The 24,935-nt window shown below is 61.0% G+C and overlaps 1 protein-coding gene across 1 annotated transcript in view; it reads left to right on the forward strand.

The window, feature by feature from the left end:
* The window catches only part of COL5A3 (collagen type V alpha 3 chain), a 32,936-nt gene extending 8,300 nt beyond the window's left edge, over window positions 1-24,636 (forward strand). The window contains exons 12-67 of the mRNA XM_056119918.1: window positions 595-669; window positions 768-851; window positions 1,771-1,827; window positions 1,932-1,985; window positions 2,179-2,232; window positions 2,428-2,481; window positions 2,560-2,613; window positions 2,857-2,910; window positions 3,119-3,163; window positions 3,260-3,313; window positions 3,468-3,512; window positions 3,731-3,784; window positions 3,877-3,921; window positions 4,631-4,684; window positions 4,856-4,900; window positions 4,988-5,041; window positions 7,636-7,680; window positions 7,789-7,842; window positions 7,970-8,077; window positions 8,885-8,938; window positions 10,424-10,477; window positions 10,707-10,751; window positions 10,916-10,969; window positions 11,049-11,093; window positions 11,721-11,774; window positions 11,855-11,908; window positions 12,320-12,373; window positions 12,492-12,599; window positions 12,687-12,776; window positions 12,955-13,008; window positions 13,975-14,082; window positions 14,165-14,272; window positions 14,341-14,394; window positions 14,711-14,764; window positions 15,168-15,275; window positions 15,356-15,409; window positions 15,767-15,820; window positions 15,910-15,963; window positions 16,172-16,225; window positions 17,218-17,325; window positions 18,814-18,867; window positions 19,056-19,109; window positions 19,254-19,307; window positions 19,461-19,514; window positions 19,661-19,768; window positions 19,873-19,926; window positions 20,148-20,201; window positions 20,274-20,381; window positions 20,523-20,576; window positions 20,656-20,691; window positions 21,394-21,447; window positions 21,665-21,866; window positions 21,936-22,048; window positions 23,270-23,338; window positions 24,137-24,376; window positions 24,490-24,636. Of these exons, the coding sequence (XP_055975893.1) occupies window positions 595-669; window positions 768-851; window positions 1,771-1,827; window positions 1,932-1,985; window positions 2,179-2,232; window positions 2,428-2,481; window positions 2,560-2,613; window positions 2,857-2,910; window positions 3,119-3,163; window positions 3,260-3,313; window positions 3,468-3,512; window positions 3,731-3,784; window positions 3,877-3,921; window positions 4,631-4,684; window positions 4,856-4,900; window positions 4,988-5,041; window positions 7,636-7,680; window positions 7,789-7,842; window positions 7,970-8,077; window positions 8,885-8,938; window positions 10,424-10,477; window positions 10,707-10,751; window positions 10,916-10,969; window positions 11,049-11,093; window positions 11,721-11,774; window positions 11,855-11,908; window positions 12,320-12,373; window positions 12,492-12,599; window positions 12,687-12,776; window positions 12,955-13,008; window positions 13,975-14,082; window positions 14,165-14,272; window positions 14,341-14,394; window positions 14,711-14,764; window positions 15,168-15,275; window positions 15,356-15,409; window positions 15,767-15,820; window positions 15,910-15,963; window positions 16,172-16,225; window positions 17,218-17,325; window positions 18,814-18,867; window positions 19,056-19,109; window positions 19,254-19,307; window positions 19,461-19,514; window positions 19,661-19,768; window positions 19,873-19,926; window positions 20,148-20,201; window positions 20,274-20,381; window positions 20,523-20,576; window positions 20,656-20,691; window positions 21,394-21,447; window positions 21,665-21,866; window positions 21,936-22,048; window positions 23,270-23,338; window positions 24,137-24,376; window positions 24,490-24,636 (3,966 nt within the window). The remainder of the gene's footprint in view (window positions 1-594; window positions 670-767; window positions 852-1,770; window positions 1,828-1,931; window positions 1,986-2,178; window positions 2,233-2,427; window positions 2,482-2,559; window positions 2,614-2,856; window positions 2,911-3,118; window positions 3,164-3,259; window positions 3,314-3,467; window positions 3,513-3,730; window positions 3,785-3,876; window positions 3,922-4,630; window positions 4,685-4,855; window positions 4,901-4,987; window positions 5,042-7,635; window positions 7,681-7,788; window positions 7,843-7,969; window positions 8,078-8,884; window positions 8,939-10,423; window positions 10,478-10,706; window positions 10,752-10,915; window positions 10,970-11,048; window positions 11,094-11,720; window positions 11,775-11,854; window positions 11,909-12,319; window positions 12,374-12,491; window positions 12,600-12,686; window positions 12,777-12,954; window positions 13,009-13,974; window positions 14,083-14,164; window positions 14,273-14,340; window positions 14,395-14,710; window positions 14,765-15,167; window positions 15,276-15,355; window positions 15,410-15,766; window positions 15,821-15,909; window positions 15,964-16,171; window positions 16,226-17,217; window positions 17,326-18,813; window positions 18,868-19,055; window positions 19,110-19,253; window positions 19,308-19,460; window positions 19,515-19,660; window positions 19,769-19,872; window positions 19,927-20,147; window positions 20,202-20,273; window positions 20,382-20,522; window positions 20,577-20,655; window positions 20,692-21,393; window positions 21,448-21,664; window positions 21,867-21,935; window positions 22,049-23,269; window positions 23,339-24,136; window positions 24,377-24,489) is intronic.
* The last annotated feature ends 299 nt before the right edge of the window (window positions 24,637-24,935 follow it).

The following is a 24,935-nucleotide window of genomic DNA, read 5'->3' on the forward strand; positions in this document are numbered from 1 at the left end:
TGCATCTCCATCTCTCTTCTCCCTCCATCTCCATCTGTCTGTTCTCTCTTTGCGTTTTCTGCTCATGGGGCCACACCCGGTGGGGCTCAGGGTGTCTTCCTGACCCAGTGCTGGGGTGGCCTGGAGGCGGGGATGGACCAGGGCCTGCAGAGCTGGGCTGGACCCGGGATGCCCTTCTGCTCCCTTCTCTCCGCCTCCCCCTGCCTCTCTCCTCTCTCCTTTTTCATCCACTCACCCCTGTTCTCCCATCATCTCCATCCTCTCTCTCTCTCCTTTGTCTTTTTTCACTTCTTCTACTCTGGCTTTCTGTTTTGTTTCGGGGCCACACCCAGCAGTGCTGAGGGCGGACTCCTGGTTCTACACTCTGGGATCAGTCCGGATCACTTCTGGACTTGGGGAACCCTTTGGGATGCTGGGGTTCGAACCCGGGTCCGCCCTGCCCACTCTCCTCTGGCTCTGGCCCTGTGCCCTTCCGCCCACTGTTTGGCGCGCTCTCTCTCCCTTCCTTCATCCTTCTCACCTCCGGTACTGCCTTTCTTACCCCTCCCCTTCTCTACCCCCCCCGCCCCCGCCCTCCTCGCCTCCACCTTGCAGGGCCCCGCCGGCCTTCCAGGAATGCCGGGCATGGACGGCATCCGCGGCCTCCCGGGCACCGTGATCATGATGCCGGTGAGAGGGAGCGAGGTCGGGCCTTCCCGGAAGGGTGGACCCTGGACCCATGAGGGGCCGACCACAGCGGACTCCGCTCACCCCCCGCTGCCCCCCAGTTCCAGTTTGCAAGCAGCTCCCCCGGAGGCGCCCCCGTGTCCTTCCAGCAGGCCCAGGCCCAGGCCGTCCTGCAGCAGGCTCAGGTGGGTCGCGGGCAGGGAGGGGACTAGGGGAAGGGCAGCGGGGGCACCAAAGCCTGGAGAGGCGTCAAATCTCAGCCATGCCCTAGGAAGCCTTGGTGAGAGCCATCAAATAGTGTGAACAACTTTATAAAAATAAAATGAAAAATTCGGGGGCTGGGAGAGCAGAAGTCACTCACCATTTTGCCTTCCCCCAAACAGCGGGGAGGGCGTTTGCCTTGCACGTGGCAGACCCGGGTTCGATTCCCAGTATCCCAGATGGTCCCATGAGTACCGCCGGGAGTAATTCCTGAGTGCAGAGCCAGGAGTAACCCCTCTGCATTGCCAGGTGTGATCCAAAAAGCAAAAATAAATAAATAAATAATCACTGTCACTGTCCTCCTATTGTTCATCGATTTGCTCGAGCGGACCCAGTAACATTGCGAGACTTGTTACTGTGTTTGGCATATCGAATACGTCTCGGGTAGCTTGCCGGGCTCTCCGAGAGGGGCGGAGGAATCGAACTCAGGTCGGCAGTGCCAGCCGCATGCAAGGCAAATGCCCCCAAAATTAAAAAATCAGAAAGCCTTGGTGAGGACCCGAGACAGGACAGTCAGGGAGGGTCTGGCCGGGGCCTGGCCCCTGGATCCGAGTTTCATCCCCAGCACCATGTGGCTCCCCTAGCTGCCACCAGGGGGCGCTCCTGAGCACTACCCTGTGTGGGCTCCCGCGCGGCAGGACAGCAGGGAGGGCGCAGAATTGGGTTTGTGGCGGACCCGGGTTCCATCCCCGGCACCCCATAGGGTCCCCAAGCACTGCCAGGAGTGATCTGTCTGAGCCAGAGCCAGGAGTCAGCCCTGAGCAGAGGCGGGGTCGTGAGGCGGGGGGGGGGGGGGGGGGGGGGGGCATTGGGGCCTGAGGCTTTGCCCGTCTGTCTTTCCAGCTCTCTATGAAGGGCCCCCCTGGCCCCGTGGGACTCACTGGACGCCCGGGCCCCACAGTGAGTGCTGGGGGTATGCCAGTGAGGGATGGGGGTACGCCGGGAGAAGAGGAGCCTTCTCCAGCCCAGCCCCCCACATCTGATTGTTCCACCCCTCCACCCAGGGCCTTCCTGGGTATCCCGGTCTGAAAGGAGAGATGGGAGAGACGGGCCCACAGGTGAGGGGCCATGAGGGCCTCGAGGGGGGCTGGGGGCTGGGGGTTCCCTCACCTCTTGTCCTAAGTGATGATGGAAAGTTTTCCGCCTCCCCCTACCCGCTCCTCCTTGCCTTCTCCTCTCCGCCTCCCAACTTTCTCCTCCTCCTCATCTCGGCCGCCCTTCTTCTCCTTCCTCCTTCCCCTCCTCCCACAGGGTCCCCGAGGCCTTCAGGGACCTGTTGGGCCCCCTGGCCGGGAAGGCAAAATGGTGAGTGACTTCTGCTCCCCCATGTCCCTTTCTGTCCCCCGACTCCCCACGTGTGACTCAGCTCCACGGCCCCCGGCTCTGTTGGCATCCCCTGGGATCAGGACCCCTGACAGGCCTGTCCCCATCCCTGGGGTGCGGGGACCCCCAAACATTAACAGCTTTTCTGCTGGCATTGTCCCCCCCCCTCCCGCCTAGGGCCGTGCAGGAGCGGATGGGGCGCGGGGCCTCCCGGGCGACACAGGACCCAAGGTAGGTGGCGGCCAGTGTGGGGCCCCCGGGAGGCTGAGGAGGGCTGGGCTCAGGAGCTAAGGGGGTGTCATTCTGCAGGGAGACCGGGGCTTTGACGGCCTCCCCGGGCTGCCTGGGGAGCAGGGCCAGCGGGTGAGTGAGACCCCTCCCCGTGGCACCCCGTACCCTGAACCCCAGTATCAGAGCATCCACCCCTATACCATGACACCTGACCCCCCAATATCAGAGCATATATCCATGACATGCGACCCCCAATGTCATTGTCCACCCCCATACCCATGATGCCTCATGACCCGTGTCTTCACCCCCTCCTCCCTTTGGGGCCTCCTCTTCCCCCATTTTTTCACCTCTTCAATCTCCCCTGCATCCCCCCAGGGTGACTTTGGCCGGGTGGGGCTGCCGGGGCCACCAGGAGAAGACGGCAGGAAGGTAAGTCTGGGACAAAGTAGGGGGCTGGCTGGGAGACGGGGAGGCCAGTGTGAGTTTGGGGGTGCAGAGACCAGGGTGAGGGGTCAGGGTCTCTCCTGGGGGAGTCAGAGCAGGGCTGGTTTGGGGTGATGCTCTGAGCCCCCATGAGGGAAGATGCTCCTGGGGGGTCCTCTGTGCCCCCTCCCTGGGTGACGTGCCTTTCCTGCAGGGAGCAGAAGGACCCCCAGGGCCCATTGGCCAGGCTGGAGAACCGGTGAGGTCACATTCGGGGGCCCCTCCCCAGTGCAGGTGGGGGTGTTACAGTCAGACGGGGTGTGAGGGCAGCTGGGCTGACCCCCCTCCCTTGCAGGGACTCCGGGGACTGATGGGTCCCAGAGGCTCCCCTGGCCCCCCAGGACGTCGGGTGAGAATGAGTCCCCACACCCCTTCTCCTGCCCCCCCCACTCCGTTCCTCTGCCCCCCTCCTGTGCCCCCTCTCCTCCTCTGCTTCCTGTAGCCCCTCCCATGCCCCCTCCCTGTCTGGGGCCCCCACTCATGCCTGCTGCTCCCCTCCCCAGGGCATCAGTGGCGCCGACGGTGCTCCGGGGGCCAAAGGAAACGTGGTAGGTGCCGCCTCTCGGCCCCGCACCTCACCCCGCTGCCGGGATGGGGGCGCCCCTGTGGGCCCCCCAGGGCTCCCTCGCAGATCTCCACATCCTCATCCCCACCCCAGGGTGGGGTCCCTTTGAGCCTCCCCTGAGCCTCAAGGTCATGAGTCTGAAGTTAAGGTCTCATCTCTCTCTCTCTCTTTCTCTCTCTCTCTCTCTCCCCCCCCCCCCAGGGTCCTCCCGGAGAACCGGGTCCTCCTGGCCAGCAGGGGAAGCCCGGATCCCAGGTCTGAGTGGAGGGGTGTCCCCTGGGACCTCCCAACCCTGCTTTGCTCACCCGCCTTCTCATGCCTGCCTGCACCCTCTCTTCTGCCTCCAGGGACTGCAAGGCCCCCAGGGCCCCATCGGTGCTCCCGGAGACAAGGTGAGTGTTGCTCTCGAACCGCAGTCCTCCCACTGCCCCTTATTAACTTGGGTGGTGAGGCGCTGCCCATCCCCTCAGAACCTCCCAGCGCTAGAACCACGCCCCTGAATGGGCTGGAAACCTGCCCGACCCATAATTGGGAGGCAAAAGGGGCCTGGAGTGGTGGCGCAGCGGGGAGGGCGCCGGCCTTGCCTGCGGCCGACCAAGGTTCAACCCCCAGCATCCCATGGGGTCCCCCGAGCCTTGCTGGGAGGGATTCCTGAGTGCAGAGACAGGATCAACCCTGGGCATCGCCGGGTGTGGCTCCCAAACTAAAAAATTTGAGAAATCTTGAAAGGAATCCCCTCAGGGGAAGGTCAGGAGCCAGGGGGACCCTCACGAACCAGAAAGTGTCATCCGGGAGAGATCGAGCAGGGGTGAAAGCTTTTGTCTTTTTTCCTTTTGGGGGGTTGGGGGACTTTGGGCTCACTGCTGGCACTCACTCAGGGATCACTCCTGGGGGTCCTATGGGGGGTCGGGGCTCGAACTCGGTTGAGAGACAGACAAGCGCCTTCCCCCTTCCTGTGGCTCCTGCCCAGTGATGGAGACCCTCAGAGCTCAGCAGGGGTGACAGGGGCGATGGGTGGACTCAGGCTACAGGGCGTGTCTGGGCAGAGTTGTGCCTGGCTGTCCCTGTCTTCCCCTTACCTCTCATCGTTTCTTTTCTCAGGGGCCCCCTGGAAACCCGGGAATTCCAGGCGCACCCGGATCTGATGGCCCTCCGGTGAGAGGCGGCAGGGGCAGAAAGGGGAGCTCTGGTTGGGGGGGTCACACTGGGGTGGTACTCCGGGGCTCGGGCAGCCCCAAGAATGCTCAAGGAACCACGTGGTTCCAGGGTGGGGACGTGGAGCTCCACGCAGGCCCTGGAGTCGCCCTGTTTTTATTTCCTCCCCAGGGCCACCCCGGTCGTGAGGGCCCCACAGGCGAGAAAGGAGTGCAGGTGAGAGGCTGAGGGGTCAGCAGCAGGGCAGAGGCCATGGCCTTGGCGAGGGTGGGCCTCGACCCCACTGATGTCCTCTTTATGCAGGGCCCAGCAGGGTCGGCTGGCCCGCTCGGCTACCCGGGACCCCGAGGTGTGAAGGTAGGTCCCCCCGGGGCCCTGGGCGAGGGGTCAGTCTCTTGGGAGGGCACATGGGTTTGATCCCCACGGGTGACCTAAGGACTTAGTGCCTTGGTAGTGGAGGACAGTTCAGCTGAACCCACTCTTCAGTGACCCCACTGTCTCCATACCAGCCCAGGCAGCTTGTGGGGACTAGTAGTGAGTTGTGTTATAGATGCCCAAGTAGGAACCCCAGAAACAAGCCACCTCTGTGGGGCAGGAGCTGTCTGGGCACTCGATGATGTTGGCTCACTCAGGTGAGGCAGTTGCAGGCATAATTGCTGTTTAATTATTTATTACTATATTTATTATTACTGTTCTTGTAGTGTTTTGCTTTTATTATTACTTTGGGGCAAACCCATTGTGGTGCTCAGGGTTTACTCCAGGCTCCAAACTCAGGGATCATTTCTCAGGAATCACTCCTGGCATGAGAGGTCAGAGAGATAGCGCGGCGGGGCTATTACCCTTCCTGCTGACAAATTGAGAAATTGACAGAGAGAAGTTGACCAGGAAAATGAAATTGACCCTGATAAGGACAACCAACTTGACCAAGTCCTTAAGAAGGACAGCACTATCTTTGAAACTGACATGGGCTGTGGACTTCCCACCCCCCCTTCCAAATCCTGGTGGTGTAACCAGGCTTGGCTAAAATTGGTATTCTATTTGCACAATGTATTTAAACTTTACCACAATATAACCAAGCATGGCTACAACTGGTATTTGATTTTGTCTTATGATGTAATTAAACTTTGCCACAACATAGATTTTAACGCAATACTTTTTTTTTTCTTTTTTGGGTCACAACCAGCGATGCTCAGGGGTTACTCCTGGCTCTGCACTCAGGAATTATTCCTGGTGGTCCTCTGGAGACCATATGGGATGCTGGGAATAGAACCCGGGTCGGCCACGTGCAAGGCAAACGCCCTACCCGCTGTGCTATCACTCCAGCCCCACACAATACATATTTTTAAATTTTTTTGTTGTAAACAACTAGGACTGGAGAGATAGTCCAGCTGGGAGGGCATTTGCCTTACAGTCAACCTGGGCTTGATCTCCAGAACCCTATAGAGTTCCCTGATCCCTGCCAGGGTCAAACCCTGAGTGTTTTTGTTTGTTTGTTTGTTTTTTTGTTTTTGCTTTTTGAGTCACACCCGGCGTTGCTCAGGGGTTACTCCTGGCTCATGAACTCAGGAATTCCTCCTGGTGGTGCTCAGGGGACCATATGGGAAGCTGGAAATGGAACCCGGGTTGGCTTCCAAGGCAAATCCCTCCCGGCTGTGCTCTCCCTGGAGCCTGTCATTGTGAATTTCTTGTCCCTTCCTCCTTCCTAGTGGCCTTCCATGATCTTTGTTGATTTCATGTCAGTTTCAGTTGGCATTGTCTTTGTCCATTTCCTGCGTTTAGCTGGGGGTGGGATTGCTTTAAAGCTGCTACTGGGGACTGGAGCAATAGTACAGCGGGTAGGGTGGTTGCCTTGCACAGGCTGACCCTGGTTCGATTCCCAGCATCTCATATGGTCCCCCGAGCACCGCCAGGAGTAATTCCTGAGTGCAGAGCCAGGAGTAGCCCCTGTCCATCGTCGGGTGTGACCCCCCCCCCAAAAAAAAAGGCTGGTGCTGGTGTGCTTTGTTGTCCTGGTCCCCCAGCGCTGACCACTCACAAGCCCGTGGCTCCTCACAGCCGAGCACCCCAGCTCGGAAGGAGCGAGCGGCACGCGGCAGCTGTGCTTGCTCAGGGCTGGAGCCCAGCACAGACTCTCCTCATTGCCAGCCGCAGAATCCCACTGTGGCCCGGACAAAGGGGAACATTCCTTCACTGCAGACTGGCCGGGGCCTGGAATATTCATCTTCCTCCTCCTGCCAAAGGAGAGGCAGACACGGTGTCTTCGGTCGGGCCCCTCTGGTGGGAATTCCTTGGAAATTGGGCCTTCTCCTCACGTCCCTTCCAGGCTTCTGTGGAAAGGGGTGGTGTGTGCACACGGGGTGCAGAGACATTGTACAGGCATGTGATATGCTTCAGTCCGCAGCGTCATGCTGAGACCCCTGCCAGGAATGAGCCCGAGTGCAGAGCCAGGAGTCAGCCCTAGGAACGGCTGCGTTTGGCCAAAAAAGGGGGGGGGGGGTAGAAAGATAGGACGGGAGGGGGGGGCGGCAGAGTGCTTGCCTCGCACACAGCCGCCCCACATTTGACCCCTGGCATCCCACATGGTCCCTGGAGCCCGCCGGGAGTGGTCCCTGAGCACAGAGCTCTGAATACCACCAGGTGTGGCCCCCAAACAAAACAAAAAATAAAGATGGAGCGAGGCCATTGTTTGCACACACCTTCCCAGCCGTGGGCTTTGGTGGAAAGTTACTCTCTTTGTTATTGTTGTTGTTTTGTTTGGGGGTCACACCCGGCAGTCTCAGGGGTAACTCCTGGCTCTGCACTCAGGAATTACTCCTGGCAGGGCTTGTGGGACCCTCTGGGGAGATTGAACCAAGGTCAGCTACTTGCAAGTCAAACGCCCTCCCCACTGTCTTACCGCTCTGGACCCCAGGGGTTCTTCCTCAGTGGATTGGAATAAATTTTTTTTTCAGGGTACCTCTGGTAATCGTGGCCTCCAGGGAGAGAAAGGAGTGAAGGTGAGAAAGGGAATTGGGGTGTATGGAGGGGAGCCCCAATAATGGAACTCTGCTGTGTCCCTCTCCCAAACCCTGACCTCTGACCTCTGGGCTTACCCCCCACCCCAGGGAGAGGATGGCTTCCCTGGCTTCAAGGGTGATGGGGGGCTCAAAGGTGATGCGGTAAGGTGACCTCCGTGTGGTGGGGTGCGGGTGTGAGGAAGGTGGGGAGGGAGAGCCCAGGGGATGGGCAGGACGGGGAAGGGGGGAGCAGGTGTCGCCTGGAAATAGACTCTGGTTTCTCTTGCAGGGGTCCCCCGGCCCCCCAGGCCTGCGAGGAGAGGATGGGCCTGAGGGGTTGAAGGGGCAGGAGGGGCTGGCTGGCGAGGAGGGGCCCCCGGGCTCTGCTGGGGAGAAGGTGAGGCCCCGGCCCCCCTTCTGGGCCACCCGCAGCTTCCCCACTAGGGGGAGGTGCTCCCCGCCCGCTCTCCTCCCTCCCCGCCCACTTCCGGTCCACTCACCCGCCCACCTACATATCCACTCACCCCCACCCACCCGGCCACTCACCCGCCCACTCTCCTATCCCTTCATCTGTCCACTCACCTGCCCGCCCTCTGCCCACGCTCCTGTCACTCACCTGCCCACTCTGTTAGCCACTTGCCTGTCCACTCATGCCCCCCACCCGTCCCCCCTCTCGTCCACTCCCTGCCCTCAGCTCAGTGCTGGAGCAACGGAGCAAAGCCGGTCTTCCCTTGTTCAGGCCTTTTGCCTCCTGAACTGCTCGGGGGGCCCCCCAGGATCCCAGCGCGGCCAACCCAGCCACAGCAAGTCTCAGCCCACAGAGGCTCCATGCCAGGCCCTGAGGCTGTAGTTCTGGGGTTCCCCAGGCCCCCCACAGGTGCAGGCCCTGCTCCTGGTGACAATGTGGGCCGACGGGATGCTGGGGACAGGCGCGGGTGGGCCACGAGCGAGGTGGGCACCCTCCGTGCCATGGCTCGACACCCCAGCACGCCTTTGTGGGCCCTCAGGTGCAAAGTGGGTGGCCTGACAGCGCGGGACGCTGGCTTCTGGAACTGTGGGCGAGCTTCCCCCCACCCAGACAGCCCCCGCAGAGATGGGTGCTCTGGGACCCGCCCCCCAGCTTCCCTGATCCCCGGGTGCTGCTCCCGACCTTCCACCTCCAACCTTGCCGATTTCTGACCTTTTCCCCGCTCTCTGTCTGCAGGGCAAGCTGGGGCTCCCTGGCCTCCCCGGTTACCCTGGACGGCCCGGCCCTAAGGTGAGGAGCTGTAGCCTGGGGTGAACTGGGCTTAGAGACTTAACTAACGTCAGGGGTCCAGGCTCGGGGGGAGGGGGCTGTGTTATGATGTGGCTTGTTTTTTTTTTTTTTTTTTTTTCTTTTTGGGTCGCATCTGGCGATACTCAGTGGTTCCTCCTTGCTCTGCATTCAGGACTTACTCCTGGCGGTGCTCAGGGGACCATATGGGATGCTGGGAATCAAACCCGGGTCAACCTTGTGCAAGGCAAATGCTCTACCCACTGTGCTATCGCTCCAGCCCCACGGCCCAGCTTGTGGGGAAGGTGATGGTATCCGTGGCTCTGTAGGAAGCGGTGTCTCCAGCACCCGGGGCTCAGTTGCACATGTCAGGCAAAGCCCCGGCCCTTTGAGCTCTCTCCTGGGCCCCAAGATGTAGTATGGGAACTAGAAGGATAGGGTGCCAAGGCCCACCTCTCTTTCTACCCGCACGTAGTGGTGGTCAGGGCTGACTCCTGGCTCTGCACTCAGGGATCGTGGCAGGGCTCAGGGACCAGGGATCGAAGCCGGGCAGGCCCACTGCATGCCAGACCCGTGCCATCTGCACGGTGTTCTCGCTCCAGTGCTCAGTGCAAAGCTCTCAAGACCAGACCAGTGACAGGCCCAGGACCTGTGCACTCAACCATGAGGGGGATGCTCTGGGGGTCCCCCAGGACTCAGGCCCCTTCTTATCTGGGGTGGCTGAGGTCTGTGCCACATTGAGAAACGAATCATCAATACGTATGTGCCAGACCGAGTCGTAACGGCCACTCAGGAATACTCGGACAGAATGTTCTTCTGCATGTGTTGGCTATGTCACCTCGACCCTGACGCCAGTCATGCAGAGCTCCAGTTGGCCTGTCCTCTGGGCCAGGCCGCACCCACAGGACAGTGGTGGTTTAAAATGTTTTTATAAAAAGGAGCAGCAGAGAGGGTGCTGGCCTTGCACGTGGCTGACTGGGTTCGATCCCCGGCACCCCATAAGATCCCTTGAACTCCACTAGGAGTGACCTCTGAGCACAGAGTTAGGAGTCAGCCCTGTGAACACTGCTGGGTGTGGTCCAAAGCATAAAATAGAAATAAAAGTGATGATATTCTCAGCCGTGGGTGAGATTGGGGTCTCCTGGGTGATTAGCTGTTCCAGCCCGTGTGTTTGTGTGTGTGTGTGTGTGTGTGTGTGTGTGTTCACACTTGCATACACATACTTGCGTGAACTTGCTGAAACAACACCCATGGGCTCCCACTTGGGGAGGAAACTCAAGGGCCTGCATGGGACTCGTGGCCAGGTGTGCCACAGACTTGGGAGCACTTCAGCACCTGCGCCCCATTTCTAAACGCCTGGACTCTGACCATGTAGGAAGGGGTTAGAAGGACCACAAGAAGCTTTTGGAATTTGTTGCCTGGATGGAGGATGGGGGTGACTGTCCCTACCGCCCCAGGCCCATCTGCTCCTTTTCTGTCTACCCTCAGGGGTCGATTGGATTTCCTGGACCCTTGGGACCATTAGGAGAGAAAGGAAAGCGGGTAAGTTTGGAGCTTGTGTGTGTGTGTGTGTGTGTGTGTGTGTGTGTGTGTGTGTGAGTATTACGTTTGACTATGAGTATGAAAGTATCTGTGTGAGTATTATGTGTCATTGTGAGTATGAATGTGTGAGTTTGTGTGCGTGTGCAAAGACTAGGGAACATGCAGGTGGGGTCTGTGCCTAGTCCCGTTGCTCCACTGTCTTCCCCTTCACCCCCCATCTTCCCTGCAGGGCAAGGCCGGACAGCCAGGCCTGGAAGGAGAGCGGGGTTTACCAGTAAGAGGATCGGGGTCTTCATCCCACCTGCTCAGTCTCCACGGGGCACTGGTGGGATGGAGGGAGGGGCTGTGGGAGGGTCCTGAGTGGGCAGGAAGGCGGGTGGGGTCCTCCTGGGTCCCCCACCTCCCCTCACTCCTAATCTTGATTTCCTTCGGATTCAGGGCGCCCGTGGAGAGAGGGGGCAGCTGGGGGCCACAGGGCAGCCAGGCCCCAAGGTAAGGGGTGGGGGATCGGGCCCCCCATTCCTCCCACCCATCCCAGTGGGGACCAAGTCTGTTTATTCCTTCATTCCAGGGTGCCGTGGGCCAGGACGGGGCCCCAGGAGCCCCAGGAGAGAAGGTGAGAGTGGGGTGTGTGCTTGCGGGGCAGGGCGGGGACCCCCGGGGGCTGCGTGTGAGGACAGTCCGATGTTGGAGGCAGCTCAGTGGCATCACCTCTGTCCCCACACGCAGGGCTGGGCCGGTGTTGGCCCCAGCAAGAATGTTCTGTGCCTGTCACAAACACACAACACACACACATATACACAGTACACACACATCCAAACACACATACAAAATAGCATTCACACACAGATTAACATATACGCACAATATGCATTCACACATTCACACACAATCACAGATTAACATAGACACACAATACACACACATCCAAACACACATACACGGTCACATTCGCATATACACACACATATGCACTCACATACTTATAAACTCATCAAAACACTAACACATACAGTCACACACGTTCACACATGCACTCACACATTCACATACGCAGTCACGCACACACACACTCCACACACATACATGCTCACATACACGTACATTCTACATTCACACATGCTCACACACACACCAGTGCTCGCATACATATACACTCATGCGTGCATACACACACACACACACAGTGCTGGTCTCTGTCCTGGTGAAGCCCGCATTCAGGATTCCTCTGCTTCTGTTTCAGGGCCCCCCTGGAGTGCAAGGTCCCCCCGGATTCCCTGGGCTCAAGGGCCCCCCTGTGAGTGACCTCGCCCAGGTTGGGGTGCAGAGAGGGGCGCCCCTTCATGCTGCCTCACCTCGCTCCCACTTTGTCCCCAGGGCCCCCAAGGCAAGGATGGGCGTCCCGGGCACCCAGGCCAGAGAGGAGAGCTGGTGAGTCGCTGTCCCGGGGGGCCCTGTGGGGTGGGGATCCCCGCGCTCGGCCCCCAGGCCTCTCCGCAGCGCCGACTGGCTTCCAACCTACCCGGCCCATCGCTCGTTTATTCCCTCCCCTCCGCTGTTCCTGCTACCGTGATGGGCGGTGCACTCACTGTCTGGGGTTGGGGGTTCTCATGCATGTTCTGGGGGTCCAGGCCACTGCAGGGCTTCCCCAGCACATCCTTCTGGCCGTGGTGCTGTGTCACACCTGCCTGGCTGGGGGTGCCAGACGGCAGAGTTGCTGGGATGGGCACATGTGGTATCCCCAGGGTTTGAACTCGGGACCAGACTCCAGGCTGAGCCCTGAATCCCCACATTCCATTTCTGCCCTTCCTTTCCTATGACACCCCGTTTCCTTCCCCTCAGGGTTTCCAAGGCCAGACAGGCCCACCGGGACCAGCTGGAGTTTTGGGCCCTCAGGTCAGACTGCACCCCCTGAGAAGCCCCTCACTTTGGCACCTGTTTGGGGATATTTTGGGGGAACAGGGCTCTCAGACACCCCTAGCCCTGTGGGAATTGAGCCCTTCTTTTCCTCCAGGGAAAGGTGGGGGATGCGGGACCCCTGGGCGACAGGGGTGCTCCAGGCCCCCCCGGACCTCCTGGTGAACATGGTCTTCCGGGCCCCGAAGGCGACGAGGGCGCCAAGGTGAGATGGGCTCTGGGGTCCCCCGGCACAGACTGTGGGGGGGACCTCTCCCTGGGTGGAGTCTGACCTGCCTCCCACGTGCTACAGGGGGACCTGGGACCACCAGGACCGCTGGGGAAGGAAGGGCCACCTGGACTCAGGGGCTTGCCTGGCCCCCCAGGAGCCGCTGGAGACCCTGTATGTATCTGTCGCCCCCCCACCCCCTGTGCATGTTGGTAAAGTGGAGAAGGAATGGGAGCGCATGGGTGGCATCTTGGCGGGGGTGGGGGCCACTGTGAACTTAGAGCAGTGGCGGTTGGTGAGCCCCCTGGAGAGCCCCCCGAGCCAGCCCCATGAGAATCATTTCCTCTCCTAGGGACCTGCCGGTTTGAAGGGTGACAGCGGCCCCCCGGGTCCCATCGGGGCCAACGTAAGTGCAACATCCGGCCATGCAGATGGGGTGCAGGAGGAAGCGGACTGTTGCCATGAAGTCCCCCAGGGTCCCCAGCAGGCCTGGGTGTCTCCAGAAACCTGTCTCTTCACTGGTGGCCATGCGCTAGGACAGCCACTCCCTTCCCAGACTCGTGGGGGGCTGGGATGTGTCAGGGGACAGTGAGGAAGGTGCTGGCTGAGCACACGGCCTACCCAGGCTCCATGCCAGGTACCCCTTACAGTGCCTGCCCCCATCTCCGCCAGGAGTGATCCCAGAGCACAGAACCAGGAGTCAGCCCTGAGCACCTCCAGATTTGACCCTGGCACTGAGATGAAAATAGCCACAGAAGGAGGGCTGGAGCAATAGCACAGCAGGTGGGGCATTTGCCTCACATGCGACCGACCTGGGGTTCAATTCCCAGCATCCCATATGGTCCCCCTGAGCACCGCCAGGGGTAATTCCTGAGTGCAGAGCCAGTAGTAACCCAGTAACCCCTGTGCATCGCCGGGTGTGACCCAAAAAGCAAAAAAAAAAAAGTCACAGAAGGGATGATTTGGGGACCTGCCATTGAAGAAGGCCAGTGGGGAAAGGGCGTTCCTGGCAGAGGGAACAGCGTGTGCTAAGGCCCCGAAGATGCCTGGGGCTGGGTGCTGGCCGGAGGGAGGCAGGCGGCCACTGTGACTGAGCTGGAAGCCGCACTGGGCTCTAGGCAGAGGGTTGGAACGATGGGACAGCAGGGAAGGCGCTTGCTTTGCACCCGGCTGACCTGACCCGGGTTCAATCCTCGGCCTCCCGTCCGGTCCCCCGAGCACCACCAGGAGTCAACCCTGAGCATCAGTGGGTGTGGTCCCCAAAACAAAGGAAAAAGGAGAAATCGAGGCAGTCTCTTCCTGCTGTGTGAGGGACCCTCCAACTCAGGTGTCCTTCACAGGGAGACTCCCCACATCCTCTCCCTCCCTGCAGGGCTCCCCAGGGGAGCGGGGACCTCTGGGTCCCACCGGGAGTATCGGACTCCCTGGCCAGAGCGGAGGCCCAGGTCCTGTTGGCCCCGCAGGCGAGAAGGGGGCACCGGTAAGTGTCGCCCTCAGGCTGCTGCAGGCCAGCACCCCACTTCCGCCCTGGGTTCTTGACCCCCCTCCCCTCCCTCTACCAGGGTGAACGTGGCCCTCCTGGGCCCATCGGCAAAGATGGGACCCCTGGACCCCTGGGGCTTCCCGGGCCCCCAGGAGCCGCCGGCCCTTCTGGCGAGGAAGGGGACAAGGTGAGAGGAGCTTGGGGGAGCCCCGGGGGCAGGGGGAGCGGGTCCCTCCTCATGCCCATTCTGTGCAGGGAGAGATGGGCACACCTGGCCACAAGGGGAGCAGAGGCGACAAGGGCGACGCGGTGAGTGGGGGCCCCTGGGAGCGGGAGCGCCCCTGCCTTCCCAACCCCATCCTGGTATCTGCAGGCAGGACCCCGGGGCCCAGCCCTGCACCCATGGGTTGCTCACGTCCCCTCTGTCCCTGATTGTGCAGCGCTGAGCTCCAGGGCTTGCATGTGCCCGTGGGCCTCATTCAGGAGTGCCCCCGCCCCCCCCCAACATGGTTGCTTGTGGGGGAGGGGCCCATCGCTCTCTTCCGGCGGGAGGCGGGGTAAGGGGCGAGAGTGACATTGCTAGCCCCGCCCCCAGAGCTTGACTCCTCCCCGTTCTCCCTCCCAGGGTCCGCCCGGACCAACAGGGATACAGGGGCCGGTTGGACACCCAGGCCCCGCGGTAAGTGCTCCCGGCTTGCTGCGTCCCTGACAGCAGGGAACGGGGGTCCCCCACCCTGCGTGATCTTGATCACCCCACCCCCATCTCCACTCTGTGGTCTGGATCCCAACTCCAGCCTCACCTGACCCAGCCATACCCTGAACCCCAAGCCTAGGCCACCCTCCAAGGCAGACGCTAAACCCTCAGGCCCAGAAGTGAATCTGCTGCTGACCTTGACCCCAACTCGTCCCGTCCCCCCCACCCAGACTCTACCTTTGGCCCAGTTCCCGCCCCCTTCAGCTGTATCCTGGTTCCCCACATTCACCTGCCCCTCCCCCACGGTCACTGCTCCTTCTCCAGCTCTCGACTTCTGCCCTGACCTTGACCCTTAACCTCCCCTGGTCCCTCCCCATCTTCCTGGCAGGGAGCCGATGGGGCACAGGGACGCCGGGGACCCCCAGGCCTCTTTGGGCAGAAAGGCGATGACGGAGTGAGGGGCTTTGTGGGGGTGATCGGTCCCCCCGGCCTGCAGGTGCGTGTCAGGGTGCGAGTGAGTGGCCCGTGGTTCCCCTCCCCCACCCCGGCCCCCAATCTTGTTTCTTCCTTTTTCAGGGACTGCCAGGCCCTCCTGGAGACAAGGGCGAGGTCGGAGACGTGGGGTCCATGGTACGGACGAGGGGGCCAGAAAGGACGGACATATGGGTGGTGATTGGTTTCTGGGGACCCCTCAAGACACTTTGGGCCTTTAGTTGGGAGTCACGCCTGGCCGTGCTTGGGGGCAGGGCCCTGCAGTGCTGGGGTCGACCCCCAGGCCTCCTGCTCTAATGGTCCGCTCTGTAGCTCGTCCTGTTCTCCCCTCCCTGGGCACAGTGACGCCAGCGCAGGCTGTATGCCGGGCGCCGCCTTCACCCCTGCCCTGTCTCTCCGGTCCCACTTTATTGTTCTCACCACCCCAGTATTCAGGGTGGCCTTTGGGGTTGGGCCCCTGGTCACTGAATGTCCGTTCTGTGTCACTTCCCACAGGGACCCCATGGAGCTCCAGGACCTCGGGGCCCCCATGGCCCCAGCGGAGCAGAGGTGAGGATTGGGAGGAGGGCCAGGCTGCTTCGGAGGTGGGGAAGTCATTTCAGTGGGGGCTTATCTATACCCCCACCCCGTCTCTCCAGGGGCCCCCAGGACTGAAGGGAGGAGTTGGTCAGCCCGGAGCAGTGGGCGAGAAGGTGAGTGTGGGCCGGGCAGGGGCTGGAACTTGCGGGGCGGGGCGTGGTTTCTATGGGTGGGGTGGGTTCTGTGGGTGGGCAGGACTCCTGTCGGGCGGGGCTTTGCAGAGCAGACTTCTGTGAGATGGGTGGGGCGTGCTGGAAGCCCATCCTCATTGGAGCTGCCTGTCCTGGGGCGCCCTCCTGGTCCTCACTTTGCCTCCTGCAGGGTGAGCCGGGACAGACTGGAGACCCCGGACCCCCAGGAGCCCCTGGAAGCCCTGTGAGTGAGCATGTGATCTGACACCCACATTAGCCTCAGGGAACCCCCACCCCTGGATGGCTCTGGCCAGCCGATGACCCAGGGATGTGTCTCATCCTAATGACAGACCCTGGAAGTTCCTTTATATCTTCTTTGGTGTTGGGGAGTTGCTAAGCGTTTGGGCCCAGCAGTGTGGGGGCCAAGGCTTCTCTGTGTCCCTGCTGGGAATCGAACATGGGAATTGCTGGGAATTGCACACCCCAAGCCTGTGCCTCTGCCCCTGGGCATCCTCTGAAGGACCGCCTCCATCCAGGCTGTTCCCTGCACACCCCAAACCTGGAGTCAGACTTGGGGATGAGCTGCCCACCGGGACCCTTTCCTCACTCACTCTAGGGTGGGCCAGGGGCGACAGTCTATTCTTCGTTGAAGGAGTGGTTGGGACCACACTGGTGGTGCTCGGGTTCTCCCCGCTCTGTGCTCAGGGGCCCATCTGGTGCCAGATGGACCATTGTCACCACCGTGAAAGTCAAGTGCTCTCTTTCGAGCCCCCAGAATAGCTCTTAAACGCTGCGCCAGGACCCCGTATGGGCTCACAGAGCTTAAGAAACAACTGTGTTAGCACAGACTCACGATTTGTTACTATTAAATGTTTGCTTTGCATACCTCTATGCCTAGGATCACAGAAACATTTCTTGGGTGATAAAGGGTTGCCAGGGGCTGGAGAGAGAGTACAGTGGGTAAGGTGCTGGCCTTACACGAGGTCGACCCAGGTTCCATTCCCGACATCCCGTTGGGTCCCTTGAGGAGTAATTCCTCAGTGCAAAGCCAGAAGTAACCTCTGAGCATTGCTGGGTGTGGCAGAAAAACAAAAAGCGGGTGAGGGGGTGTTGCCAGTGGGAAGAGGTTCAGAATACCCTTGACCAGAACCAACTGGCTTGGCATCTGCCCTGCTCCCTTACTTGGTCTGACTTTGGGTTGTGGACGCTGCTCACCGCACGTCTGTTTCTGCAAAGGGGCCACGCGGAGACTTTGGTGAGAAAGGAGACTCAGGCCCGTCTGGCGCTGCTGGTCCCCCGGGAAAGAAAGGCCCCCCTGGAGAGGATGGAGCCAAAGGGAATGCGGTGAGTCAGTAGAAGGTGGGGAAGGGGCCCTCGTGTCTCCCTGCTCCCCGACTTTCAACCAGGAGGTCCCATTGATTCACGTGCTGATCCCAAGAGAGAGCAATCCATTATTTCGCTGAGCAAATAGTATGCCAAGACATGGATGAGTCGTCCAGTGAGTGAGTGAGGGTGTGATGAATGGTCCAGTGAGTGAGCGAGGGCATGGAAGACTTGTCCAATGAGTGAGGGCATGGTTGTTGGTCCAATGAGTGAGCTAGGGCATGAATGAATGATTCAACGAGTGGGAACATAGATGAATAGCCCAATGAGTAAGCAGGGTGTGGATGAATGGTTCAATGAGTGAGCGAGGGCATGGAAGACTTGTCCAATGAGTGAGCGAGGGCGTGGATGTTGGGCCAATGAGTGAGCGAGGGGATGGAAGAATGGCCCAATGAGTGAGTGAGGGCGTGGATGAATGGTCCAATGAATGAGCTAGGGATGAATTAATACACATGAATGAAGGAGAGTGGGTATGAATGAAAGATGGAATGAAAGAAGAGTTGAAGGAATGAAAATATGAATGAATGAGAGCAGAAGCGAATGAGAACACGAATGAAGGCATGGATATTGGATGAATGAATGGTTGAAATGAGTGGTAGGTTGAAATGAATGAAAGAACAGATGTTTGAGTGGACGAGCATAGATGAAGAAATTCATGGTTAGACACAGATGCTTGAATGTATGAGGAAAAGAAAAAAGAAGGGCAAGAAAGATTGAGCTGATGAATGCTTAAATGAACGAGGAATCGCAGGGTTGAACGAATGATCCAAAAATTTTGGGCTCAAACTCCCCTTTCTATGGGATTTTTGTTGTTACTGTTCCGGGCCCCCCTGGGTGGTGCTCTGGCTTATTTCTGGCTGGGCACTCAGGGATTACTCCTAGCGGTGCTGGGAAACCATGTGGGACGCTGGGATCAAAGCCGTGTTGCCACATGCAAGGCAAACGCCCTCCCTGCTACACCCTCCTTGAACTGAGGCTGAATCCCAGATGATGAGGGAGTTGAAGGTGGGGACCCGGGGCTGGAGTGACAGCACAGTGGGGAGGGCGTTTGCCTGGCAGACGGCCGACCCGGCTTCGATTCCCAGCATTTCGTATGGTCCCTCGAGCACCACAAGGAGTAATTCCTGAGTACATGAGCCAGGAGTAATCCCATGCCACACCGGGTGTGACCCAAAAAGAAAAAAAAAGAAGAAGAAAGTGGGGACCCTCCTGCCAGCACCATGGGGTCTCAGCTGGGCAGGGCGGCAGGAGTGCCAGTTATGGGACCTCCGTTTGCATCTCCCCACCTGTTGTGCCTCTTTTTCTGGGGCTCACTTCTCCGTGGGAGCCCCCAACAGGAAGGACAGAGAGGATTCAGCCCTTATTCTCGGCGGGGCCTCTGCACTCTGGGAACGCTCATGAGTGAGGGCTCCCCGAGCTGGGGTGATTGTAAACCCATTTATGTTTCAGGGCCCCAGGGGGCTCCCTGGAGATCTCGGGGCCCCAGGAGACCCTGGTGTGCCGGTGAGTGTGTCCCCTTCTCCACATTCAGCGTTGCCCCAAGTTCTGTCCTGTCTCCCCATCACCCACCCCAGACCTGGGTGAGACCTGGGAGTTGGGGGGTGGGGAATCGCCTTCACATCTCTACGAGTCACACCCTGCGCCCAAGTCCCCACATGTCCCCCAGATCTCCTGACTGTCCCCCCACACAGGGTATAGACGGCATCCCAGGAGACAGGGGAGACCCCGGGGGTGTTGGCATGCCGGTGAGTGGGGGACAGATGTGGGAAGGGGCCCGGTGCCGGGTGAGGGGGGAGCGGCGACAGGTGGACGCCCCCGCAGGAGTGAGGTGGGGGGAGCGGGGAGTCGAGCGTTCTCCAGAAAGGCAAGTCCTGGACTCGTGTCCGCAGGGTCCACCTGGTGCTTCTGGGGAACCCGGCCCACGAGGGCCCCCCGGCAAGAGGGTGAGTGGCGAGTGTCCAGCCGCAGCCTTGTCCCACGTACCCCACTGCCCTGCCCCCCGCACCCCAAGTCTCCGCATGCACCTCAGCCCCCTCGCCCCTCCGCCCCCCTCCCCCCACCCGTCACACCAGCCCCTGCTCTTGTCTCTTCCCCAGGGTCCCCCCGGCCGCCTAGGACCTGAAGGCCGGGAAGGGGAGAAGGGTGCCAAGGTGAGCCTCAGGTTCATGGGTGGGAGGGGCTGCGGCCCCCACTCCACCCTGCCTTGGGGTGCCGCCTGGGGCCAGGGGACCCTGGCTTCACTCCCCCTCAGTGCCGACTGTGTGACCCCGACTCTGTCCTCTCTTGTCCCTTGCAGGGACTGCCCGGCCCAGATGGGCCCCCAGGGAGAAGAGGCCCTATGGGGGCTCAGGGCCCCCCAGGGCGCGAGGGACCCGAGGGTCTGCGCGGGATCCCCGGCCCTGTGGTGAGTGGGATGAGACTGGGGTGGGGTTTCCCCTGGGCCACTGGCAGGGCTGGGGACTTGTCCACTGTGTCTGGTGTGTGTAGACACCGGTTGTTCTGCCCTAGGGTGAGGCTGGCCTGCTGGGAGCCCCGGGACAGACGGGCCCACCTGGCCCCCTGGTAAGAGGGTCCACCCAGAGCCCCCACCCGCCTCTGCTGCACTCCCCTGTGTCCTCACCCGCACTGATGTCCATGCTCCTGACCACTGAGCATCTACCCGACCCTTTCCTGTCCGCCCTCCCTCCAGCCCCCCCGCCCCTCCCTGGCAACCCCCCTGAAATGGGACCTGGGCCCTGTCACCCCCAGCCGCAGGGGCTCAACCAGCCCTGTTCTCTGTCCAGGGTCCCCCTGGCCTTCCAGGGCTGAAGGGAGAGGCTGGCCTCAAGGGCGAGAAGGTGAGTCCCCCACCCCCTCCCGGTGCCTCCGGGGAGAAACCCCCCACCCCCCTCACGCCTTCTCCCCTCCAGGGCCACATTGGACTCATCGGCCTCATCGGCCCCCCCGGGGAGGCAGGCGAAAAGGGGGACCGAGGACTTCCCGGTGTGCAGGGCCCCCCCGGCCCCCAGGGAGAGCCTGTAAGCACCCCGCAGTAGGGCAGTAGGGAGGGAGGGGTGCTGGGGGGAGGATGGGGGAGTGTCGGGCCCTGTTACTTGGAGGGGGGGGTGTGGGCCGGAGGGGCGGATTCCCCCAAGAATGACCCTCGTGTCCTCTCCCAGGGCACCCGTGGTCCCAAGGGCTCTCTGGGCTCCCCAGGCCCCCCCGGCGTGGTGGTGAGTAGAAGGGATTGCGGGGTGGGGGCCGTGTGGTGGGCGCGTCAGCTGGACTCAGGTCCTCTGGTCTCCCCCGCAGGGCCCTCTGGGAGAGAAGGGCGCCAAGGGGTCCCCGGTGAGTATCGGCTGTGCCCCCAGTCCAGCCTGTCACTGTCTCCCTGGCCCGGGCTGCGGGGAGCCTGGCAGAAGCACCGAGATCCCTGCACATCAGAAAGGGGGGTGCGGAGCCAGGCGCCACAGGCAGCTGCCCGGGTTCCATCCCCAGCACCTCATTCGGTCCCCCGAGCCCGCCAGGGGTGCTCTGTGAGCACTGAGCCGGGAGGAAGCCAGAGCAGCTGGGGTGGCCCCAATGCATGTCAGACTTGATGTGTGTGTGTCTGTGTCTGTGTGTGTGTGAGTGCACATGTGTGTGTGCATGTGTGTGTCTGAGGGGATGTGCATGTGTCTGTGTGTTTGTACATGCATGTCTGTTTTCATGTGTGTGTCTCTGCGTGTGCATCTCTGTGTATATGTGTGCCACTTGTGTCCATGTATGCCTGTATAGCCTGTATATACACATATATGTGTCAGTGGAGGATTGTGTATGCATCTGTAGGTACATGTGTGTCTGTGCACATGTGTGCATGTGTATCGACATTTGTCAGTATGGCGCTGTGTGCCACGTGTGTCTGTGTATGTCTGCGTGTATACGCATGTGTCTGTATGTGTTGTGTGGGTGTGTGCATGTGGGTCTGTGTGCATGTTTGTGTACATGCGTATCGGCAGGAATGGGGTCTCACAATGTCTCCACACCCCCCCAAATAATTTCTCTCCACAGGGAGCACTTGGACCCCGCGGAGACATGGGCCCCCCAGGGCCCCCAGGCCCCCCAGTGAGTTGCTCAGCGCTGTGCTGGACCGTCCCTCATCAGGGCCCCCAGACCCTGGGGCAGGGCAGGAGGGTCTGGGCTGGGCTGGTGTCGGGGGGGCCTTGGGCTTGATTTTGGGTCCCCCCACCCCGCATCACACTCAAGGGCTCTAATCCTGTCCCCCCATTTTTCTCACCCCTGCCTCACCCCTGCATCTCCCCACTGGGTGCCCACACCCCAGGGTCCCCGGGCCGAGCTGCAGGGGCTGCTCCAGCGCCACCGCCGGGGGCTCCCCAGCCCAGAGGACGGCCTGGAGGAGGTGTTGGCCTCCGTGTCCTCGCTGAGCCAGGAGCTGGAGCGGCTGCGCCGGCCACCAGGCACGGCCGAGCACCCGGGCCTGGTGTGCAGCGAGCTCCAGCGGCACCACCCACAGCTGCCGGATGGTGAGGCGGCCCCCCAGGGTGGGGGGGTCCCGGAGTCCTGCCTACTCACTCACCAGCCACACCCCCCAGGGGAGTACTGGATCGACCCCAATCAGGGCTGTGCCCGGGACTCGCTCAGGGTTTTCTGCAACTTCACGGCTGGAGGTCAGACCTGCCTCTATCCAGACAAGAAGTTTGAGATGGTGAGTACCTGGCTGGGGGCGTTGCCCCCCCCCCCCGCAGCACGCGACCACTCCAGGCTTGTGACAGATCTGTGGGGCTGGTGCGTGGTGCATGTTGTCAGCTCCCGCACACGCTGCCCCCAGCTCCCTTCTTTTTTCTCGGGGGGTTGGCCACACCTGGCAGTGCTCATGGGGTCGGTTCTGGTGCTGCACTCAAGGCTCACTCTTGGCGGTGCTTGGGGGACCCTGTGGGATGCTGGGGATCGAACCCAGGTCAGGTGCGTGTATGGCCAACGCCCTCCTCTCTGTGCCGTCGCTCTGGCCCCGCGGCTCCTGAGACAAGCCCTTCCACCCAAATAGCCACATTTGGGTCCTGGACCCACTCCACTTATGTGAGGCCGGAGAGATAGTTCGGTGAGGAGGCGCTCGCCTCGCATGCAGCTGGTCCGGGTTTGATCCCCGGTACCCTGTAAGGTCCCTCAGACCCGCTAGGATTCAACCCCAAGCACTGCCATGTGTGTCCCCCAAACAAAATTAATAATGAGATTTGTCTGCAGGCCACACGTAGCTCAGGGATCACTCCTGGCCAGGCTCGGGGGACCCTCTCAGTTACCAGGGATGGAACCCAGATCGGCTGTGTGGGAGGCTGGAACCTCTAGTATTATCTCGCCACCCCCGAGGGCAAGAGGGGATGGTGGGTGGTGACAAGCTGGGAGAAGTGGCCCCCAGGGAGCTTGGTTACTTTGCCGTCTTGGCTTCACTGGAGACATCTGGGAGAACGTGAGGCAGGCAGCTCTTGGGAGTCGCCCCTCACAGGCTGAGAAGGAGCCGAGAACCAGGGGCAATTACCCACCAGCTCCGTCCACCCATCACTGCTTGTAGAGTGTGTGCTGGATCGAACATCTCCTGAAGCCCACAAGCACCCTGGGAGACCCAGACACCTTCAGCATCCAGCCTGGGCTGACAGGGCCACAAGGGCTGGGCAGGGGCTGGGGAGGTAACTCAGGAGGCGGGTCGCATGTCTTGAACGTGCAAAGACCGAGTTTTGATCCATGGCACGACATGTTCCCCACACACCGGTATGGCCCTGGTGGTCCTCAGCACCTCAAGACCCAGATAAGCAACTCTCACCAGGAGGGGCCCCCAAACCCTGAGCACTTCTTAGGAGGCTGAGCCCCCCCCCCAAAAAAAAATGATGCTGGTGTGGAGGCACCCACAGTCTGTGTTCCACTGTGTTCCCAGGTGAAACTGGCCTCATGGTCCAGGGAGAAGCCGGGAAGCTGGTACAGCTCCTTCCGACGAGGGAAGAAGGTCAGTCACGGCATTGGGACGCAGGCGGGCCTGGAGGAGAGAGGCTGGCTCGGGGGAGAGGGCGGGGGAGCCACAGGTGAAGTGGGAGTTTGGGGGCTGTGTGTGCTGGAAGGACCCACGGGCCCCCTCAGGACGAGGTGCAGCCTGAGGCCTGAGCAATGACTGGCAGAACAGGGACAAGTGTGCCAGCAGCAGGAACAGACTGCAGAAGCTTGGAGTCAAGAGAGGCTCAACTGGATTTTTTTAAATTGTGTGTGTGCGTGTGTGTGTGTGTGTGTGTGTGTGTGTGTGTGTGTGAAGCAAGATAGTTTTCTTTTTTTTCTTTTTTCTTTTTGGGCTACACCTGCAATACTCAGGGCTGATTTCTGGCTCTGCATCCTGGAATTACTCCTGGCTGTGCTCAGGGGAACCCTACGGGATGCCGGGAATCGAACCCGGCTCTGCTGTGTGCAAGGCCAGCACCCTCCCCACTGTACCATCGCTGGGGTCCCAACAAGATAGTTTTTATAGAAACTTATTTAGAAAGGTGTAGAGAGAAGCACGTGCTGGGGAGAGAGCACAGGCGTCTCCAAAGGGAAAGGCTCGGCCGGGCTGCAGCAATGTCCAGCGCTGGCCTTGCACCCATCGACCGGGGTTCGATCCTAGGCATCTTAGAGTGTCCCCTGAGCCCCGCCAGGAGTGATCCCTGAGCACCACCGGGTGTGCAAAAACAGAACCAAGTGCAAACCAAGGAAGAGCCGAGGCTATCGGCTACCCCTGGCACCCGCTGACCCGCGACTCCTGCCCCTGAACCCGCAGTTCTCCTACGTGGACGCGGACGGTGCCCCGGTGAGCAGCGTGCAGCTGACCTTCCTGTCCCTGCTGAGCGCCGGCGCCAGGCAGACCTTCACCTACCTGTGCCAGAACTCGGCCGCCGGGCTGGACGCGGCCGCGGGGGGCCAGGGCCACGCGCTGCGCTTCCGGGGGGCCGCTGGCCAGGAGCTGGGCCTCAACCAGACGGCGGTGGCCATGCTCCGGGTCCCCCAGGACGACTGCCAGGTCTGCGGAGCGGGAGGCGGGGGTGGGGAGGGGCGCGCTGGGATGGGGGCGCAGGGTGGGGGTTCCCCGCGCCAGCGCCCGTGCCCCTGACCCGCCCTGCCCGCACCCCGCAGTTCCGGAAGGGCCAGGCCAGGACCGTGCTGGAATTCAGCGCCGCCCAGGGACGCGTCCTGCCGCTGCTTGACGTGGCGGCCACCGACTTCGGACAGCCCAACCAGAAGTTCGGCTTCCAGCTGGGGCCCGTCTGCTTCAGTAGCTGAGAACCTCGGGGGTTCAGGGGACAGGGGGACAGACTGACGCCCCCACGGGGGCACTAATGGTGCTGAGGCCTTGAGCCACCCTATTTATCTTCTGCAACTGCCTCACAGTCAGACAAAAGGAATCTTCTTCCTTCTTCAGCCCCGGGGGGACCCCCAAACCCCTCGCCTCCTCTCCTGGGGGCCGCAGCGGAAGCGTAGCTGGAAGTTTGGCACCCCTGCACCCCATACAAAGGACTTCCGGCTCAGAGCTGGCACAGGCCCCCCAAACCTGCCTCCCACCCTGTCCCCCCAGAACTCTG

This window comes from Sorex fumeus, unplaced genomic scaffold, assembly GCF_029834395.1.
Source record: "Sorex fumeus unplaced genomic scaffold, SorFum_2.1 ptg000041l, whole genome shotgun sequence".
Taxonomy (NCBI): Eukaryota; Metazoa; Chordata; class Mammalia; order Eulipotyphla; family Soricidae; genus Sorex; species Sorex fumeus.